The sequence below is a fragment of the Salmo salar genome, chromosome 07 (assembly GCF_965601325.2).
Source record: "Salmo salar chromosome 07, fSalSal1, whole genome shotgun sequence".
Classification (NCBI taxonomy): Eukaryota; Metazoa; Chordata; class Actinopteri; order Salmoniformes; family Salmonidae; genus Salmo; species Salmo salar.
This window is the reverse complement of record NC_138297.1, coordinates 53,309,224-53,323,056: the sequence shown is the minus strand read 5'-3', so window position 1 is coordinate 53,323,056 and position 13,833 is coordinate 53,309,224. Positions and strand designations below refer to the sequence as shown.

The window sequence follows — 13,833 nt, the reverse complement described above, 5'->3', positions numbered from 1 at the left end:
GGATAAAAGCGTCTGCTAAATGGCATATATTATATTACTATTATATTACTATTATATTACTATTATATTACTATTATATTACTATAGACCAGTCAGGGGTCAGAGGTGTGAGGCATTATTTCCTTATTATCTAAATCAAAGGACAAAGTCCATTGACCATTTAGAGTGGCATTTTTGCATTACTCTTTGGCTTAAGTTACGGTAAGCCATTTTCCATTTCCTTATAGGAATAACACAGCATTCCTCTTAGTGTCATAGTCTCTGAGCACGCTTGAGGCTGTATCTCGCTACAAGAGGTAAGCATTCACACTTCTTCCTGTTTTTAGGATCCTATTGAATCAGATGTAGTTGCTGACTTACTTTGTTTTCTCTGTAAAGAATCAAGATGTCTATGGTACAGTACCTAATATCTGACAATGGATAAGAGTCCAGTCTTTAAGTACAGGCAATGCCCTCCCTAAAGATGAGCTTTACATAGCCAAAGCTAACACCTGTACACAGATCTCATACAGTTGGAGGTAACTAATAGCCAGCATATATTTTGGCAGTTCAATGATCTATACTACAGTCAAATTGAATAATTACATTTTAGTTTCAAACCTTAAATTTGTAATTTTTCCAACACACTAATTCAAACGGTATAATATAAATAGTTTTCCATTTTATTATTACATTTTTTTTCTCTATTTTCTAATCTTGAAACATTGGTGTGGTTGATAGGAAAAACAAAGTGATTTCTAAGTCTGTAGGTCAAGTGGATGCTACCACTACAGTGACGGGGGAGCTCAACCTAGCCTACCTACACTGTAGTGCAATCTTGCCTGTCCAAAGTGCACTTAAGTTCTTAAGGTTAATTGGAGAACTCTTGCCCAATAAATAATTTTTGAGTTAAGTAGGGGGTTCTTGACGTGGCATGCATGATTCTTCAGAATTCTAAAACATACTTACTTGAAATGTTTGGAAGTTAATTACCTATAGTTTTAATTTTTCAGTTTAACATTTATAGTGTTGATTCCGGAGTTAAATTAACACTAAAGAGTTAAATGAACACCCAGTGGTGTAAAATATCGCCCATGTTGGTGTTAACTTCTCTAGGGTAGGGGGCAGTATTTTGACGTCCGGATGAAAAGTGTGCCCGTAGTAAACTGCCTGCTACCCAGACCCAGAATGTAGGATATGCATATTAATAGTAGATTTGGATAGAAAACACTCTGACGTTTCTAAAACTGTTTGAATGATGTCTGTGAGTATAACATAACTCATATGGCAGGCAAAAACCTGAGAAAAATCCAACCAGGAAGTGGGAAATCTGAGGCTTGTAGTTTTTCAAGTGATTGCCTATCTAACACACAGTGACTTAGGGTTCATTTTGCACTTCCTAAGGCTTCCACTAGATGTCAACAGTCTTTAGAAAGGTGTTTGAGGCTTCTATGGTGAACAGAGAGCGAACAAAGGAAGTTGGAAGTTGTTGACTCAGGAAAGGAAATGAGTTCATTGGCGCACGTTCACATGAGAAAAGGCCCTAAAGATTGATGCTATACATCGTTTGACATGTTTCTACGAACGTAAATATAATTTCTTTGACTTTTCGTCGTGAAATTTTCGGCGCACTTCCTACATTTGGAGTAGCTTAATGAACACACGAACATCAAGAAGGAATTTGGACATAAATTAGGGACTTTATCGAACAAAACAACATTTATTGTGGACCTGGGATCCCTGGGAGTGCATTCTGATGAAGATCATCAAAGGTAAGTGAATATTTATAATGCTATTTATGATTTTAGATGACTCCAAAATGGCGGGTATCTGTATTGCCTGCTGTTGTTTTCTGAGCGCCGTACTCAGATTATTGCAAAGTGTGCTTCCCCGTGAAGCTTTTTTTAAATTTGTCACAGCGGTTGCATTAAGGAGATATTTATCTATAATTCTTTGAATAACAGTTTAATATTTTATCAACGTTTATGATGAGTATTTCTATAAATTGATGTGCTCATTCACCGGAAGTTTTTGAAGGAAAAACATTTCTGAACATTACGGCCAATGTAAAATTGGGTTTTTGGATATAAATATGAACTTTATCGAGCAAAACATACATGTATTGTGTAACATGAAGTCCTATGAGTGCCATCTGATGAAGATCATCAAAGGTTAGTGCTTAATTTTAGCTGTATTTCTGGTTTTTGTGTCGCCTCTGCTTGGTTGGAAAATGGCTGTGTGGCTTTTATTTTTTAGGCGCTGTCCTAACATAATCTAATGTTTTGCTTTCGCCGTAAAGCCTTTTTGAAATCGGACAATGTGGTTGGATTAACGAGAGTCTTATCTATAAAATGGGATATAATACTTGTATGTGTGAGAAATTTGAATTATGAGTTTTCTGTCGTTTTGAATTTGGCGCCCTGCTATTTCACTGGCTGTTGAATAGTGTGACGGTCACGTCCCACATACCCAAGTTAATAACCAGACTTGAACCAAAACCAGGCCAATCATAATATTTCCCAGCATGCTCTATTACAGGTAGACTTTTTGTTTTGTTTTCCAATATCTATGTTTTTGGATGTAATTGAATGATTAATTAATGTTATGCAACCCCAATTATAAATAACACTTTTTTCTTAGCTAATCCAATCTGTTACTTGGACTTTTTGCAACTGTTAATGGTTGTTCCAGTTTAGAAGTGTTAGGTAGTCTCATAACTTAGTCTTCCCAACCCTGGCATTCATTCTGAATATAGGTTAGGGGTGAATAAAAATGTAAAATGTTGGATATACCTGGCTGGATTCCAATGGGAATTACACATCACTTTGAAAGCCAGCATAATGTGACTTGCAGGCCTGATGTGAATAGTTTCAGGCCACTGTACTATGGTTAAATGAGGCCTTCAAAATAATAGTATTTTAATGATTGTTATTTGCATTTGTTTTGGAAAGTTTTTATTTATAACCTTCCGTTAAAAACAGCTCATATATTTATACATCATTTTTACACATAAAAAATAAAGGCCCAAAAAACAGCATTTGAATATTACATTTATATTTGTTAAAAAGTACAAGTTGTTTATTTAAAACAATAAAACAACCATCAGTAAAAGTACATTTTCTTGTAAAAGCCATTTAAAATGTGCACAAATTATTTAACAAAGGTAAAATATTTTTAAGACATGGAAAACATGTTAAAAAGCTGTCTTCAGTCCTTTGTACAGGAACAGGGTGAGTCCTTATCAAACTCGCCTCCTCCTGCTATTCAGAATCAATTACCGTCCTGTCCTTCAGGGCCCAGAGCAGATCTCTCCCCTAGGCGCATCGCCCTTGGCGCAGTGGCCACCGGGACCTTGGGTGTTGTGGGGGACCCTTCGCCTGGGGTCGAGGCCCCCTTTCTTCTGTACCACCCCAGGGCTTCCGTGGCTACCATGGCCACAGCCTGGGGGTGGTCTACCAGCAGGTTGCGGGAAGACCGCAGTGCATCCTTCAGACATGTGAGGGTGGGCCAGAGCTTGGTGAAGGCCTTTGGTGGAATAGGCCTTTCGGCCCACCCCATACAGCACGAGCTGGGGCGTTAGGTCCTCCCCTGCTGGCAGACACGGGGACATCAGGGGGCCTGCTTCCTTCCACAGGTTCATGGCGGCTCTGCACTCCCAGAGCAAGTGCCTCACCGACTCATCTTGGCCGCAACCTGGTCGGGGGCACGCGGATGTCCTCGCCATGCCCCGGGAGTGCATAACGGCCCTGACCGGGAGGATCTCGTGGGCGACCATCCAGGACAGGTCCCGTTGCCGATTCAGCAGAGCAGGATGGGCCACGTTGCACCAAACCGTTGTGGGCTCGCCTATAGCAAGCCCGCTCACTGGACACACTGGTTCCCACTCCTGCACAAGAGAGAGAAGAGAGCTGTGTTTAGTTAAAACCGTGATTGCCTGTTTTTCAAGTTTAAAATGTTTAAAAAACTTTTGGACATAGTGTGTGGGGAGCAGGAAAGAGACTGGGGCTTGCATGTCAACTGGGATCAGCCCTAGTCCTGAGGTAAGATCCCAGCCAGAACCGTGCGAGGTCCTGGGTCTTGTTGTTGACCAGGGAGGTGGCAAGAGTGAGATGTAATGCTGTGTAGCAGCTGCCCAGGAACAAGTAGACGTCAGGTAAGCCTTTCCCCCCCTTGGACCTGGGCCTCTTAACCACCTCCCTCCTCAGCCTCTCCCACTTGCTTCCCCTCAGGAAGTAAAATAGCATCTGCTCCAGAGCTAAAAGAGTTGTATGTGGGGGGATCTAAACAGAACTGATTAATAAAATATCAAATTCACTTAGGATCTCACTTGGTGAAGGTCACAGGACTGAACAGGAATGAATGTAACAACCATGTCTCTGTCACTAGCAAACAGTCATAGTGGTACTGGTAACTCTAAAATTCACTTGGAAGGCACACTGGGAAATATTCAAATAAGGCTCAACACCCTACAACGTTAAAACAACACCCAATTGCATTTATCAATGCAGTTCTGGAAAGAACCATGAAATGTTTTTTGTAGAACCTTATATTGATTTGTGTACGGTTCTTCAAAGAACCATACCATTTAAGGTTTTGGCATCGCTCTGAATAACATTCCAACGGGGAACCTTTATTTTTAAGAGTGTAGATGAATAAGCTACCCTAACCTGTAATAGTAGGCTACAGTGGGAATGTGAAAGTAAATTAGGCTATAGCCTATCAGCATTATAGGCCTATGCAACGGCTGCGGGAGGAGTGAAGCCTGTTGTTGTTCTTCTTCTTCTTCTGCTTGTCTCTCTTATACACAGTATGTCTATACGTGTTTATCCTACGATGGAGGATGTGGACCAAAAGTCCTTGGGACTTGCTGAGATTTACCAACAGAGTTTACAATTTTTCAAAATCATGGAAGGTTCAGCAAATGTGCCCAACTTTGGTAATGATCTAAATAATATTACATTTTTTTACATGAGGTAATGCAATACACAGATTTACAGAATCATTATTATTGTGAAATACTGCATAAACCTTTATGTTGACGTTTTTGGCCACTCACATAACTGTTAAAAGTTTAAAATGTCATGCTTTGTTTATTTAACTGTATTGCTGCATTTTGGTTTAATGTGGTCTTCAAATAAATTACAAGCTTACTTTGCAACCTAATGTGAAATGAAATGTGAAATATTACATTTTCCACAGAAAAAAAAGACATTTGTCATGACTTCATTTTTGGACGCTGCTCTCAACAAGGTACAGTAACTGCTTGCTTAACAGTATTGCTAACTTTCTCACAAGTCCTTACCGGTTAGTGATCTCAAATCCTCTGTCTTGCAAACACAAGTGATGGCCCTCTTGACAACAACTTAGCATGTTGCGCAACCAAAAAGTTAGGCATTCAATGGAGTGAGGTTTTCAATCCAACTCAGGTACAATAGCACTGGTGTATTATCTTTACAGTATTTTGAATAACACAATGTTCTAATTTCCCAGACTTAATCAGCAAGATCTATTGAACTGATATTGATTTCTATTTAAGCCAAATGCATGGGCGTTCATTCTACTATGCCATACCAATGGGAGGTGGAGAATGGACGTGGCTGGTCATGTATCCCAGACAATGAGGGTGTTGAAAGGGACTACTGCGACCCAGCAAAGACCCAGAGGTATGTATGTCCACAACGTGTTGTTAGGATGCCGTGAGACAATGGCGATGTGTAAAAATGAAATAAAAGCATTGAAGATGTTCCTTTGTCCTACAGTTGCAGGATACCACCGGTTAACTTTATCACCATGACTCGTGGGCACCGCAAAGTTCGCCGCCTTGCTACGGTTTCCTCCCTGGACCAGCCAGATGCTGTCTTTGCTACCAAGTGGACCTGGTACTGGGAGGAAAACCATGGTGTCTGGACTCCATATTTGTCACCAGTATGTAGAGATGATACCTAATTTCTCCCTCTGATATGGCACAAAGAAAATAAGAAAGTGTGTGTGTGTGTGTGTGTCTGTCTCCTAAGACTGTGGTGGAGGACCTAGAGAGGGAGTACATGGATCCCTCCCGTGGCTCAGTGATTGAATTTACTGCTGGAAGATTCACCTATGAAGTCAATTTGGAAGGTAGGCAGATATCAGATGTGATTCAGTATGGTGTAGGTACAGTACAGTTAAAATACTGGTCAAAAAACAGGTTTACAGAACACTAAAGATTGAACAATGAAACATGTCAAATTTCATTGTTGATTGGGAGTACCTTGTATGTTGTGTCTGTAGGTTACTCATCCATTTTTGTATACCCGTTTTAGTCTCTGAACTGAGAAATATATATTTTTAGTCATGATCCAGATAAATACAAGCTCACACACCCAAAGACTGGTAAGAAGACGGCCGATGTTCAAATCGTCCATAGATGTTCAGAGAGCTACTGGGTGAGAGTGAAATACAGCAATCTCAATTGATGATTGATTTTCTAGGGGAAGGATACAACATTATGTAATTAGATTTTGGTTCACTGAGTATGATATTGGGTCACTAGATTTGTATTATCTTTGTGGTATGATGAGGACCATGTTGATGACACTCGGAATGCCCTCATTTCTTTCTTAAGCACATCTAATACCACCACTTCTTCTGTGCCACCTCTCTGGGACCAGTCTCGGTTGCCTGGCATTGGCTTTGAGGTAATACAAAACACTGAACATTGTGTCAATACTCCCTGACTGGGAGCCTCACCTTACATTGAAAGAACATTGAATATGAATGAGCTTATGAGGACTTTGTCTTAGTGTAAATCTGTTTTCACAGAGAGTTATGTTGCCAAACTCAGCAACAGAATACAAAGACATCAAGGCCCTTCTTGAGAAAACAACAGTGGGGTTCAACATCCACACCATTGAGAGAGTGCAAAACCCTATCCTATGGAAGTTCTACGTGCTGTAGGTTTCTAAAAGACAGTTCTATCAAAAACAAATGTATTTTGTTTTTTCTTTAGTTAGGGCTTAATTGACCCAGTATATTCCTTTTTAGGCAAAGAGATCAGATGGAATCCTCAGGGACAAGCATCAATGAGAAGCAGCTTTTCCATGGAACTGACTCCAAACATGTTGACAGCATTTGCAGAAACAACTTTGACTGGAGGCTATGTGGAACAAATGGAACTTCATTTGGAAAAGGTTGGATGGCGGTATAATAGTGTACTTTGTGTATGCAATGTTTCAATGAATCCAAATTAATAACTGTTGTGTTGGCAAAAACAAAGGCTGTCATGCCTGTGAATATTATAGCCTATTAGGGTATGCCCAAAGGATAAACAATATAATTTATAATGTTTTGCTCAAATGGCCAATTACATATTCTTACATAGAAAAATGTCGCAACTGGTTTAATAAGGCTTGTAATTGCCTTCCCTTACTGTCAGTAAGAACAAAGGCACTTTACAGCTAAGATTTAATAAATTAATGCATGTAAACACTGAGCTAAACATGGTCAATAAATCCTATTTTCAGGGAGTTACTTTGCCAGGGATGCTAAGTACTCACACAGCTACACCAGCCAGTCAGGAGCAAGGTCCATGTTTGTTTGTCGTGTGCTGGTGGGAGACTACACTGAGGGAAAATCCAGCTATGTGAGACCACCTCCTAAAGAAACCGGAGGATCCATCTTCTATGACAGCTGTGTGGACAACATCAAAGACCCTAAAGTGTTTGTAGTTTTTGAAAAGTATCAGGTTTACCCCGAATCCCTCATAGAGTACAGTGATACTGCTTCTCCACCAAACCGTGCTACTCAGCCAAATCCCGTTGTCCAACCAAACCCTACTCCCCAGCCAAATCCCGTTGTCCAACCAAACCCTACTCCCCAGCCAAATCCCATTGTCCAACCGAACAGTACTCCCCAGCAAAATCCTAATGGCTCAGATTCAGATGACCCTGAGTTTAATAGATGTTTTTTGTGTTTATTGTGGACTTTATGTTGCCCATGTGGCATCTACTTTTATTTTTCTCGATGATGATTGACCGGGCCTTCGTGTGTGCAGGTGCCCTCTAGCAAGGCACTTAAGCCAAATTGCTCCAGGGATGTTGATTCGGCTGACCATGGCTCTGGTCCCATCCCTCTGATGTTCAGGGTTTCTGTTAGCCGATAAATGACAGCTTTTGGCCGTAAAAAAATGAAAAGCCGTAAAATAAAATTGTTGCTGGCCAAATTGACCTGGAGAAAAAACAACTGTAGGCAGGCTATCAGCAGGTCACCCACCACTTTACAATGTGAGCTGGAGGCAGTATGCATTTTGAAAACATACTTAATTGTTTCAAACCTGAATGTTTTACTCCATATTATGAGCCAGTCCAAGGCACTGCATTTCAGTGCAAGAGGCGTCACTACAGTCCCTGGTTCGAATCCAGGCTGTATTACATCCGGATGTGATTGGAAGTCCCATAGGGCGGCGTACAATTGGCCCAGCGTCGTTCGGGTTTTCCCCGGGTAGGCTGTCATTGTAAATAAGAATTTGTTCTTAACTGACTTGCCTCGTTAAATAAAGGTTAAATACAAAATGAATGTCTTCCTTTGCTTGAAAATCCGACCATAGAAAGGTGGAAGCAATTATTTTATAAAGACTTCATAGGCATTATGTGAGTCAAGTTTGGGGAAGCATAAGCATACAATTTATCCTACAATTTCTACCGATCTGGGTGTCAGTTATGATTTTCATATGTGCATTTTCGTGGAACAGTTTAATTTCAGTAATAATGTTTTCATTTCTAAAAATCATTGTCAAGTGGTTAATGATGAAAATATTAATTAAATTGATACAAATATAAAAGTTAAAATTCAACTAATGCTAGAGCACCAGCCTCTGCCATATTATGGACACATTGATACACCGTGATCATTGGCGGCTAGATAGCCTAAATGAGTGCCTAGTACTCGGAGATGGCCAATGCAGCCGTTGGCCTATCATTTCTAGTGATGGGCATTCCGGCTCGTTCGGCTCAGCTCACCAAAAAGAGCTGGCTCTTTTGATTCCCAAACGGCTCTTTAAAAAAAATAAGTTTTGTATTTTTTCCAAGTCTAACAGTTTGAGATAGTTTGACTATGATTGGTGTTAAAACAATTCTAATTAAATGATTAAATGAAATCAAACTGTACCTTGACCACAATCTATTTAAAAATGCATTGGTTTGTTATGAAAAAGAATGCTATTAAACATTTGCATTTAAAGTATAACTTTTCAATGTATATAAACAAAGTGCATATAAATCTAACCATTCAAAACAAATACAATCTGAACAGCATAATAGAATATTGTATATCAAAGAAAAAATAAATAACAATTTGCAAAACTGCAGCATCCCACTAAAAACATTAAACTGGTCCCTCTTTTCTCTCTCTTCTTTATTGCCATGTTATAACCAGCAGCACACAGCAATGCTGACCATATTTTGCTTTTATGAGAGATTTGCATTCAGAAATGCAAGCTGCCTCACTTTTGAGGGGCTGATGCGATTTCTTCTCTCAGTAATTATTTGTCCCATTTTCGAGAAGACCCTCTCAGAGGGAACGGATGTGGTCACTATGCACTATGGAAATGTCTATGTTTGTGCTTTTCTAATAACCAATTTCTGTGTTCTGTTTGTGCTTTTCTATAAACCAATTTCTGTGTTCTGTTTGTGCTTTTCTATAAACCAATTTCTGTGTTCGTGCAAGTGGCTGACTGAACGAATCCTCACTATCAGTACCTGCAATTTGGCAGTACGCCCAGAACCTTGTTTAGAAAACGAGAACGAAAGATGTCTTAGTTTCAAAGTCTCAGCTTAGAGAGAAGAAGCCTCGTGAGGTATTGGTCTGTTACATGCATGACTCATTATTGGTCATCACATGAATGAAGCAAACGTTAATGATGAATGATGAATAAGCTAAACCATGCAAATATAACTTGTCTGTATATAAGCGAACTAACGGGACTGCCCCGTTAGAGCTCACTTCAGAACGGTACTTTATAAACAATGATTGATTTAAGATTGACTTCAAGTGTCAAGTGTAAGAATTTCCACAACAATGTGTAGTGTTAGCGTTTGTTGCTGGCATGTCAAGCATAAATGTGCTTATCTTGCCTATGACAAAATCATGAAAGTAATTCGCAATTTCAGTGGGTTGTTTGATGAATCTGATTCAATGAATGAGGGGAGCTGTTTGCCTTTTTCCCCAAAATGTCATTTAAGGCACTCCAAAGCTTTTTACTATCATTCTTTATATAATTTATCTTTGTTTCATAGTATAGTTTCTTCTTTTTATTCAGTTTAGTTACATGATTTCTCAATTTGCAGTTGGTTTCCCAATCGGTTATGCAGCCAGACTTATTTGCCATTCCTTTTGCCTCATCCCTCTCAACCATACAAATTTTCAATTCCTCATCAAGCCACAGGGATTGATGTCTTAACAGTAATGTTATTAATGGGTGCGTGCTTATTAGTAACTGGAATAAGCAATTTCATAAATGTGTCAAGTGCAGATGCTGCTGGAAGTGGTGTTGGAGGGCCAGTAGGAGGCACTCTTTCCTCTGGTCTAAATAATATCCCAATGCCCCAGGGCAGTGACTGCCCTGTGTAGGGTGCTGTCTTTTGGATGGGACATTAAATGGGTGTCCTGACTCTCTGAGGTCATTAAAGATCCCATTGTACTTATTGTAAGAGTAGGGGTGTTAACCCCGGTGTCCTGGCTAAATTCCCAATCTGGCCCTCATACCATCATGGCCACATAATCATCTCCAGCTTACAATTGGCTCATTCATCCCCCTCCTCTCCCCTGAAACTATTCCCCAGGTTGTTGCTGTAAATGAGAATGTGTTCTCAGTCAACTTAACTGGTAAAATAAAAAATGTGATCAATACATGTTGATGATTTCATTCCTGTGCTGTTTGTAACTACCTTGGTAAATTGACTGATAACCTGAACAGGGTTGCAAGCAATGATTACTGTTTGAAGCTTTTTCTTGAGTGGACAGCTTGATAAAGCCAGTCAATATTTAAAATCACCCAGAAAATATACCTCTCTGTTGATATCACATACATGATCAAGCATTTCACACATATTATCCAGATACTGTCTGTTAGCACTTGGTGGTCTATAGAAGCTTTCCCACATGAATGAGCTTTAGATGAGGCAGATGAACCTGTAGCCATATTACTTCAATAATATTTAACATGATATCCTCTCTAAGATTTACAGGAATGTGGTTCTGAATATAAACAACAATACCTCCACCATTGGCATTTCTGTCTTTTCTGTAAATGTTATAACCATGTATTGCTATCATTCTATCATCAAATGTATTATCTAAGTGAGTTTCAGAGATAGTCAGAATATGAATGCCTTATGTTACTAGCAAGTTATTGATATCATGAACCTTGTTTCTTAGGCTACATATATTAATGTGGGCTATTTTAGAACTTTTCTGGGATGCTTGATTGTTTTTATTGCTTTACTGGGAAACTTAGCAGAAGTAGACATGCTCATGTTATTTATGTTAGTGCAGGGTGAGCTGCACACAGTGGACTTCCTACTAGGGCACCCCGCCTCAGTGCTATCAGTATAACTCTGGTTCATAGGCACATGATTACTGCATAAAATAGTTGTAGGATCAAGAGACATTCAGGGCAGTTACAGGGACATAAATTGGGTTACTTACATTGTGTCTGCCAACGCCCCTGGAATAATGTACATTTGCTGCAGCATTATGACAATTCAGCGACACAATGATAGGAATTAACTGAGCTGGGCTTGGGTCATTGATGAGTCATTATCTCAATGCAGCCTTGAAATATGTGGACAGAGTCCAGGAGCCAAGATGATTGGATGGACTCCATTCCTGTAGAGCATCTTCGGTTTCCAGAAGATGTCAAAGTTATCTATAAATGTGATTCCAACAGAGCTACAGTAATCTTTTAGCCAGGTGTGTAATGCCAGTAGGCTGATGAATCTTTCACACCCATGGCCCACCGATGGTACAGGACATTAAATAATTGGCCACTTTTTGGAATCCTTCAGTGCTAGAATCAGTTCTTTAAAATCAATTTTCAGAAGTTCCGAGGTAGCCCTCCTAATGTCGTTTGACCCCACATGGACTATGACAGCGATAGCTCTCGGCAGCAGTCATAGAATGATCAGAAGCAGCCTTGTAATGTCCTATACTCATGCCCCAGGGAGTTACGGGCATTCTTTTACCTCAAGTGGTTTCGCAAACCCATCAAGGACCGAAGGACGGTGGGACCAGATGGACCCAAGCCAGCTGTAGTATCCATCGTGGAAACAGACGCAGAAACACAAATAAGTGAGCAGTTCAGTCATCTGCGCCCAATGCATCTAGCCTTTAACATATTATCTTACCTCCTTGTTGATTGATATCCATTCAATTGTTGCAATTTCTTTTTTAGAAAGCATTTTAAAAGGGATCAAGTGTCAAACACATCCATTTTCACAAATATGAAAAGATAAATGGTATCATCATAAAACAAAATACTACATTTAGATCATACAAGGGAGAAACCTTACGTTGAATTGAGGAGATCTTTACAGATAATTTTTGTTTTAAAGATAGGGGCATGGATCAGAAAACCAGTCAGTATCTGGTGTGACCACTATTTGCCTCATGCAGCACAACATCTCCTTCACATAGGGTTGATCAGGCTGTCGATTGTGGTCTGTGGAATGTTGTCCCACTCCTCTTCAAGTTGCTGGATATTGGCGGGAACTGGAACACGCCGATCCAGAGCATCCTATGGGGGGAAAACAAATAGGGAATGATTGTAATGGTAAAGAAGGTGAGAGGTGTCTAAAATCCAATTTTGTCATGGAGAACGGAGTTCGGGGAAACGGTTAAACTGAAGTGAATGAGAGCAGAAGACCCCCTCTTAGAGGTTTGTAAATGCAGCACCCATCCAGGTATTGGTCCGTCTGGCAGACAATGACACCCTAATCCACTGAGAGACGGAGAACACAAGTCAAATAGAGAGTGAGATGGATGAACTGAACAGCTACAGAAAATATTAAGGAGAGCAATAAATGTTGTTTTCCGTTCGATGGATTAGTGTTCGATATCCATAATAAATAACAATACCTGCCTGTGCAGAAGAAGGAGGGGTTGTCATGTCAGGTTGACCATGATTCAAAAAGTGCTCCCTCAGCTACACAAGTACACAAAAGACATACACACTAAACTTACTACAGACAAGGACCAGATATGCAGAGACGATCTCATAATACACCTTACTGCTTTCTCTCTATATAGACTTCCAGTATAGGAAGAAGCAGATGCTTTGAGCTTACCCAAAGTGATGACCTAGATACAGTTAAAGTAACATTATGCAGTGGTTGTCCCTTACCCTCTTCAGGCTCTGTGCTCGGCTGTGGTTGACAGAGTACCAGCCTATGTACACCAGGTCCACCCGCACCACAGCTGGTTCTCCCAGGGTAGATGCCATGATGGAACCCTTCAGCACCCTGGACTCCCAATGAGAAGACATACCACTAAAACACACTGACAGACAGATCGACAGACAGACAGAGAGAGAGAGAGATCCCAACACCCCCCTCACACACAGCACAGGAAAGGATGCCCCATCATTCATTTTCTTTTCATAACCCAGGCCTATTTATTGTTCAGGTCAGTATCTCTCCATGCTGACCCTGACACTATGTAGGCCTGTGAGTAAATACAGGCTAGGAAAGATAGCAATTTGGCAAAGATTTGACAAAGAAAGAGAGGCCAGGAACAATGGTAGAAATGGGATTCATACTTGGAAGACAACAAAATAATTCAACAAAATAATGTTGCAGGAATGCTTATTTGATCTGTGTTTATTCT

At 40.2% G+C, this 13,833-nt stretch overlaps 1 protein-coding gene across 1 annotated transcript; it reads left to right on the top strand.

Moving 5' to 3' along the window:
• Window positions 1-154: 154 nt before the first annotated feature.
• LOC106609507 (protein mono-ADP-ribosyltransferase PARP12) lies at window positions 155-11,234 on the top strand. The gene is made up of 11 exons (XM_014208399.3): window positions 155-296; window positions 4,788-4,915; window positions 5,179-5,229; window positions 5,516-5,642; window positions 5,739-5,904; window positions 5,994-6,093; window positions 6,308-6,401; window positions 6,581-6,653; window positions 6,778-6,908; window positions 7,000-7,145; window positions 7,479-11,234. Exons 2-11 carry the CDS (start codon window positions 4,789-4,791, stop codon window positions 7,979-7,981), a joined length of 1,518 nt encoding a protein of 505 aa, XP_014063874.3. The 5' UTR covers window positions 155-296; window position 4,788; the 3' UTR covers window positions 7,982-11,234.
• Window positions 11,235-13,833: the final 2,599 nt, after the last annotated feature.